This window comes from Elephantulus edwardii, unplaced genomic scaffold (assembly GCF_000299155.1).
Source record: "Elephantulus edwardii isolate Elephantulus edwardi_28Jun2011 unplaced genomic scaffold, EleEdw1.0 scaffold00144, whole genome shotgun sequence".
In the NCBI taxonomy this organism is placed as follows: domain Eukaryota; kingdom Metazoa; phylum Chordata; class Mammalia; order Macroscelidea; family Macroscelididae; genus Elephantulus; species Elephantulus edwardii.
In genome coordinates, this window is record NW_006399894.1 from 5,587,895 (window position 1) to 5,596,666 (window position 8,772).

At 35.2% G+C, this 8,772-nt stretch overlaps 1 protein-coding gene across 1 annotated transcript in view; it reads right to left on the bottom strand.

Moving 5' to 3' along the window:
• Positions 1-790: 790 nt before the first annotated feature.
• CCSER1 (coiled-coil serine-rich protein 1) overlaps positions 791-8,772 on the bottom strand; it is a 1,860,678-nt gene continuing 1,852,696 nt past the window's right edge. Inside the window, exon 10 of the mRNA XM_006894481.1 lies at positions 791-1,279. Within this exon, the coding sequence (XP_006894543.1) occupies positions 791-1,279 (489 nt within the window). The remainder of the gene's footprint in view (positions 1,280-8,772) is intronic.

Below are 8,772 nucleotides of genomic sequence, written 5' to 3' on the forward strand. Positions count from 1 at the left end.
TCAAAGGACATAATGTATCATGCTCTATGTATCATTTGTGAAACTTCCTCCAACTTTACCAGTTTACTAAGTTCTGTCTTAATACTTCATCATAAATAGCAAAAGTTAAAAGCAAAAAATTTAGAAGCTAGAAACTGTCACTTGCTATTTGCTAGCAATTACTCAGTCTGAAATTCTTTGTGAACTAGTGTGAACTAAACAGAAGATAAAAGAAATAGCCTTCCCCCTGAATAGTATTACAAGATAAGCTTGAATGTATTTAATAGAGAGATAATGTATCTCTAGGTTACAAGCAAGCAAATTTCATTCTTTAAATAAATATAACATCAAGTATCAGACTTTTAAAACCACCTTTCTTTTCTCCTTCTAGTATCTAAGTAACTTAAAATTTTTTACAATTCCTTTAGCTAGTCATTCCTCACATCTATTTTCACAGTTAACACCATCAAGTGATCAGAGTGCTATTTGATATTACCTTCAATGCATATCAGTGAGTGACAGAAATAAAAGATAAGTAAGTTAGGGATTATATTAACCAACAAGATGGTGCCATTTATTACACACATATATATAGTAATATCTTCAAGGCAATTCAATCTAATTCACTTCACATGCTCAAGCCTCCATCCTAAAAGAAACATAAAAGTGTAAAAATCTTTGTTGGTAATAAAAAATAAAAAGTAGTAAGAAGTATATGATATGTGACGATTCAAAGGCGAGTTGTGCATTATACATGAGAAACACTTGGTTCTAACTATCTTCATTCTATTCAGAGACAGGAATAAGGCAATTACCCATCCTGTTGACCTAGAGTCTGCAGTTCATTGGTGTGTAAATTGTGGTGGAGAAAGACATTCTTCCTGCTATACATGTGTAAAGAGATTGGCCCTCTTGGTGGTTGTCCAAACCTGCCAATAAAGGTTGAATGCTGCTGTTGGGTGGCATCAGCTTGGTCCTTTGGTTTTTCTGAGAATGTGGAGAACCCTTCGGTCTTAGATGCAGGTTTGAGAGAGCTCTGCACGCCTGTGGCCCACAAATTCTGAGTGATCTCTGAAGGAAGGGCGTCATATGTTCCTCGTGAATGTTTGATAACTTCCACAAGTTCCTTGTCCTTCAAGAAATTACTTAAGCACAGACTTGAGAGTTGATATGTCTTGTTTTTGTAGGGGCTTGTCTGGTCAGTTGCAGAGTATCTAAAATGGTCCTCGGTGAGAGTATGCATTGGTTTTCTGTCCCTTGTGCTGAGGCTTTGGCTCACAATTCGACTTCGATACATAGCCTATGAAAAGAACACAAAAAGGAAAATATGTCTTTAAAATAAAATGCATTAATTGCTTATACAGAATACTAAGTGGTATTTAACTGTTTTGTATCTTATGCAAATTCCAAACATTTCCATCAAAACATAGAAATATATTAATAGAATTTTCAAGGTTAAAATTTTCATTCAAATGTGATTACACATGATTAAAAAAGCTAATTTATTTAAAAAGAACATTTTTAAAGCGACTTACTAATTTCCCAGGTTTTATTACATTGCATATACTCAGAACACCTGTTTTGTAATTGTTATATGCTGTTGAGTTGATTCAACAGTATGAACAACAGAGCAGAGCTCTGTCTTATCCTGTGCTGTCCTCACCATCTCTGATATACTTATGCCCATTGGTACAGTCACTATATCAATTTGTCTTGTTGAGGGTTTTCCTCTCTTAGAGTGACTCTCAATTTCCTGAAAAACGATGTCTTTCTTCACGACTGGACATTCCTAACAACATGTCCATTGTGTATAATATATACCACTTATATGAAAATATAACTTGAAAATCCAAATTATATTAATAACCAGTTAGGAAATTACTAAATTTTGTTTTGTTGGTTTTAATATATTATGTTTTTCCATGGACATGCCCAGTAAGAGTGAGATTTCATTATTATTATAGATTATCATTAATTGTACCCACCTTAAGAATTAAAATTCAGGAATTACAATTCCAAAATAATTCAATGACCAATCTCATTGATTTCACATGCAAGCAAGATTCTACCAAAGATTATTAAAAATACCATGGACTGCTAGGAAAACAAACAGATTTGTCCTGGAAAGGGTTAAACGGGGTGGCTCCTTGGAGGCAAGGATTCTGAGGCTCCCTCTAACATTCTTTGGACATGTGAGGAGAGACTGGTCCTTGGAGAAGGACATTGTGTTGGGAGGGTGGAGGGACAGCGCAGGAGGGGAAGGCCCTCTATGAGGCGGATTAATTCAGTGACTGGGATAATCGGGATGGGTGTGTCGTGTCAGAGACAGTGCGATTGGCACAGGACAGAGCAGAGTTTAGGGCTGCTGTACATAGATAAGGTTGCTATGAGTCACAAGCAACTCGACTGCACATAACAACAACAACGAGGAGACCAACACATTATTTAGAAGAAACTCAACATTTGGTTCATTCAATCTTTGAGACATACTTTATTTATCAAATTAGGTCCATGAGTATCTGAAATCTTCTTGCTCACCAGAAGACTAAGCTTTTTCTGAAGTTGTAGACACAAGATATAGTTCATTGAATTATGCTGTGAAAAAGTAAAATTGTATTATCTTGGAATTATTTCTGAATTCCTTTTAAAGTGTACATTTTCTTGTTTTAGAAAAATCATTGAGGTTGTAGTTAAAATTATCTGACTCATTGATCTTCCGATTAAAAAAAAAAAAAAAAAGAAGAGATGTGTTGTTTCCACAGAGAACGGAGACCTTCCCAATGAAAACTAATCTTTTCCTTTAAATAAAATTTCTATTTAATTCTTTTTTATTTACAAAATTCTTGTACATTGTTTTTCAAACAAATGGGATCTTTCCCACTTCTTTTACCCATCCCTCCATCTACCCATCAAATTGTGCAACCCTATGATTATCCCTCACACATACACAGCCTCCCCCCTGCCCATCCTCACCCCTCTGTTTTTCCCCTTAGATCTTCATACACATTTTACTAACAATCTATTTCTAAGTAATGGTCATATATAGTATGTGAGAGAGTTTTCTTTTGATTTATTGACTGCTGGAGTGTTGATTGTGTATTTAAGCAAGATGAAATTGTTAACACTCTCAATCTCTTCTCCATCTATCATGAAGTTAAAAATTGGCTTGGTGGTGAGAATAATTTTTTTAATGTTGAAATGCAATCCACATTGAAGACTATAGTTCTTGATCTTCTGTAGCATATGCTTCAAGTGTTTTTTCAGTGTCAGTAAACAAGGATTGTCATCTTCTTTGCATATCTGTTTCTTTTTTTGTTGCTGTTGTTTTGTTTTTGTGGGTTTTGGGTTTTTTTGATATTTGGTACTTGTTGGGCTTCAATTTTTTTTGTTTTTGGTTTTGTTTGTGTGTGTGTGTATGTGTGTATTTCTTATCCATAGAAACAGATAAAGTTAAATACTTACACAAAATTATTTTTTTCTCTCTTTTTCTCATCTTCTTTCATATCTCTCACTCTTATTATCCAATTTTGATTTATTAATTTTTTAATCAAGATGCTTATCATCTAGATTCTAATTACTCAATGAAACTATTTCCATCAAGTTTATAATTCCTCAATGGAATTATGTCCCCTATTTTCCTTTGTGATTAACATTTACCAAGAAAAATTTTCAGATTGTCTTTCTATTCAATATCAAGCTGTTTGTCCAATGGTTTGGAAGAGGTTCATATTTGTTTCCATTCCCAAGAAGGTTGAACCAAAAGAAAGTGGAAACTATCAAACAATATAATTAACACTACACTCAAGCTAAATACTGCTGAAGTTCATTTAAATATGGCTAGAACAGTACATAGACAAGGAACTACCAGAAGTTCAAACAGGATTTAGAAGAGATAATGGCACCTGGGATATCATTGCTAATGTCAGGCGAATTCTGGCTGAAATAAAGAATACCATAAGAATGTAGATTTAATCTTTATTGATTATGCAAAAGCATTTGATTATATAAATCATAACAAATTATGGCTAACATTGAGAAGAATGGGAATCAGAGCACTCAACTGTGCTCATGTGAAACCTAAACCTATACCAAGGGACTGTTGTGCAAATAGAGCTAGGGAACAAAATATGGTTTAAAATTAAGAAGGGAGTGCTCCAGGTTCATATTCTCTCTATACATCTTCATCTCTATGCTGAGCAAACTATTTGACAAACTGGACTCTATGAAGAAAAATATGGCATTAACATTGGAGGAATACTCATCATTATCCTGTGTTATGCAAATGATACAATCTTGCTTACTGAAAGTGAAGAAGACTTGAAGTCTTTGTTGCAGATGGTCAAATAATACAGCCTTCAATATGGAATGCATCTCAATGTCAAGAAAACAAAAGTTCTTACACTGGACCAATAAATCCAAAATGATGGATAAAAGATTGAAACTATCAATAATTTCACCTTACATGGATCCACAATTAACATCCTTGGCACCAGCAGCCAGGAAATTAGGAGATGATTGCACAGGGAGTGTCTGCAGCCAGGGATGTTTCCAAAGTATTGAAGAATAAAGATGTCAGTTTCAGGACTAAGGTGCATCTGGTTCAGGCCATGGTCTTTCCAATCACTTGCTATGTATCTGAGAGCTCAACAATGGATAAGGATGACAACGAATCTATACCTTTGAACTGTTGTGTTGCAGAACAATACTGAACACACCATAGACTGTCAAAAGAACAAAGAAATATGTCTTGGAGAAAGTGCAGCTAAAAGTGCTCCCTGGAGGCAAAGATGATAAAGTTTTGTCTTACATACTTTGGGCATGTTGCCAGGAGGGGCTATTCCTTGGAGAAGGAAACCATGCTTGGAAAGGCAGAGGGCTGACATAGGAGGGTAAGACCTTCTAGTCAAGTGGATTGACACAGTGATTGCCACAGTGGCCTTTGGTGTGTCAGGAAGTGTGAGAATAGCACAGATAGGACAAGGTTTGTTACTCATAGGTTCTCCATAGGTCACATTCAACTCAAAAGTACCTAAAAACAACAACAATGTCAAGCTACACATGTCTTTCCTTAGTGTCTTTTTAAATACTCATAGTTTTTATCAGACACTTACTTGAGTTTGTCATTTTAACTATATAACATATAGTTAATAGAGAAAGTAAGGCTGGTTACAAGGTGTATAAAAAACACATTTCTATACTGATACAAAATGCTTCAGAGACTCTCTTACATTTACCAAATAAAACTATTTGGGTATGACTTTGCTTGTTCAAAACATGGCTATTTTCCAATAATCTAGATACCTGATTAATTTAGAGACTAGAACTTTTATCTCCTTAGTGTTATTTTCACATAAACTTATATAATTGTTAAATGAGTTCCCCACAAACCACAAAATCAATGTTATGTTTACTATCTCCATTCACTTATTAGAAAATTGATTAGTACTACTTGTGTAATGTTGAGAGAAAAATTTTGTTTCTGGACTACAGACCCATTAGTCGATCCACAATGAGAATTCCAAGTGATGATATTTATTTTCCTTTCTGTTTTTTAAAGATGATGCACATGAAAGTAGAGAAAGTGGGTGGGTTTTTCATTTCCATTACTTTAATATTAAATTTGATGTGAAAAATCATTTTCTTTGTATAATAACTCAACCCTCTTGGTAATATTGCATTACAGGCAATACACAGTTCTAATAAAAACATGTTGAAAATTATTTAAAAACCTCAGACACACAGGCAGCCTTAGCATTCCTTTTCTGATACATTATCTGGTACTTTCAAAAATAACAGCTACAGTAAGTAGATCTACCATAAAAAGAAAGAAAATGAAGACTTTCACTCATAGTTTATGTAAGACAAAAATTACAGATTGAAGTTACTAATCCTTATTTAAGGTACTTGTTGACTCAGTGATTACCAACGGAGATTGTGAAAATTATGCAGGACCTGGCGAGGTATCAATCAATTTTACATGCTAATATAAGTAATAGGACAATGCTAAAGAGAAACTATGTCAGTCTAGAGATTAAGGTTCGCCTCATCCAAACCATGGTTTTCTCATTTGCTTGCTATACATATGAAAAGTGAACAATGACTAAGGATAACATATAAGAATCTCTGCCTTTTAGTTGTGATGCTGGAGAAGGATATTGAACACACAATGAACTACCAAAATTACAAACAAGTCTGTACTGGTGAGGGTAGAACCAGGCTGCTCCATGGAAGCAAAAATCTTAAAACTCTACCTCACATACTTCGGTCATATTGCCAGAAAGAACAAGTCCTTGGAGAAGGACATCATGCTTAGAAGGGTCAGCACATGAGAGAAAAACCCTAGATGAGATGAATTGACAGAGTGGCTGACAATAGGGTCAGGTGCATCAGCGATGGTGAGTTTGGCTCAGGATAGGTGATAGGTCAAGTTTCTGAGCTATTGCTCATAGGGTGGGTATAAGTAGTAGTCAACTCTAAGGCACATAAAATAATAACACAATGGCACAATAGATTGGGCACAATGCTGTTAATAAAAAGTTTAGTGGTTCAAATGCACCAATCTTTCCATAGGAAAAAGATCAGGTAGATCTGTGAAGGTTTACTGTGTCCTGTCAAGTCACTGTAAGCCAGAATTGAGGTGAAGGGAGTCAATTTGGTTTAGTTTGGAACTTTGCATTAATTAGCTGCTGTTTTTCACTTGAGAGAAAGCTTTTCTATTTTCCTTATTTATAAACGAATTACTTGAAAGCTGTCATTGGTCAGTACTTGTTGCAATTGTGGGAATGAAGGCTTTATTCTGAAAAGTATGTGTATTTGGGATGGGAAGGGAGTATGAAGAAGTAACTTGGAGTGTGGTGCTAAGATTTTTTCAACATTATGCAATTGACTGCCTTTGAAAACCCACTGAAGGATCAGTTATGGGTTGATTCTAACTCCACAACAAACAAGAAGAACAAATATCCATTGCCTCAGGTCCCCGACCCACCCATTGGCATGGTTTCCAGCTGTCTCAACTGGAAACATGTGGTTCACAGTTGATCAGCATCTTCAACATCAACAACAGTGTCAGTCCAACATAAGACAGAGAATTACGGAAATTGTAGTAGAGAGGCTGTGGCAAGGCATAACATGATGGAGCCCTGGAAACAGAGCCAGAGTTAAAGGTTCTGATTGCTAGATAATTGAATTGCAAGCGAACTTGTGACTGCTGTGAAATAAAACTTGCTGGATCACTGAAGAAACTAGGGATTTCTTGCATTTGTCTTGCTGGACTGAACCTGGACTTCCATTTGTTGATAGAGAAGCTGTCTGAATTAATTGAGAAATTGTGTTTTGCTGTTAATCTGACTTGGGACTGCTAGATTTAACTTGAACTTCCAGTGAGCGATATTTTTTCCCCTTTCTTACCCCCCCCAACCTCTTTTATTAATAAACCCCACAACTGTGAGTAAATTCAAATCTGTGAGTCATTGGCAATGCATTTCATTCATTGAATTTCATTCATTCTACCCTGTAGAAGTAGGTGCAGAAACATGGGGGTTCATGGGGTGTGGGGAATATCTGGTTTTATAGAGATCAGTTTTATACTGTTGATGTTGTTGCTGAGGACAATTCTCCTTTGCAGAGTTAATAAAAGTCAGACTCAGTCTTCCTCACTTTTGTCTTTGCTCCTTTTAAAGTATATCACAGCATCCACTACATTCATCATCCTAATTATGTATTGTTATTTTATTGTAAAACAATAATGAAGAAAATATTGGATTTTAAGGCAAAAAACTCTATGCTTGGTTGTGCTTCTGTGTATATAGATTTGAGTGAACACTTTCATTTTCCTGGGTTTCAGTTACTAAGTTCATGAATAATACTATTGTTATGTTCCACTGAGTTGACTAGGACTCACAGTGAACCTATCAACCATGACTTTGAACTGAGCCACTCTTACTGTCTCTGGTACACCTGACTCCATTGACATTGTCACTGTGTCAATACGTATCATCTAAGGTCTTCCTTTCTTCTGCTAACATTCTACCCTTCCAAATATGATGTTCTTCTCTAAAGATTGGCCTATCCTGAAAAGAAACCCAAGGTATATATAACGGAGTTTGAATACTCTTGCATCCCAGGTATAACTTGGTTTCATTCCCTTCAGGACAGACTTTTATCTTTTGACCGTCCAGTACTCTTCTCCAACCCCACAATTTAAAGATAGTCATTATTCTTCTGTTATCCTTAGTCATTGTCCAGCTCCCAGTTATATAGTCCATGAAGAGAATGATGTATAATTAAAATACAGAAGAAATATAAAAACTAACTAAGTATATTGTTAGTTCTAAAATTATATATTTGGGATGTATATTTTATTCTACATGACTTAGAAAAACATATAGACAGAAATATGAAAGTTTTCCTTGTTGAAAAGAATAAAATTTATTTTGGCAGATATTTGTGTATGGTTTCCATATCACAGAGGGCAAAAATTATTTCTCATATCATTAATTGTTATTAATCCTCAGAACAGAGCAAAGGACCTCTGCATGGTTCAAAAATCAGGAAAGAAGTGTGTCAGGGATGCATCCTGTTGCCATATCTTTTAAATCTGAAGGTGGAATGAATCATTCAGGAGGCTTGGCTTTATGAAGAGGAATGTGACATCAGGATTGGAAGAAGATTCCTCAAGAATCTGTGATATGCAGATGATGTAACCTTGCTTGCCAAAAACATTTGATATAGAAGATTTCCAATATGGATTGAAGTTAAATATCAAGAAGACAAAGATTCTCACTATTGAAGCAA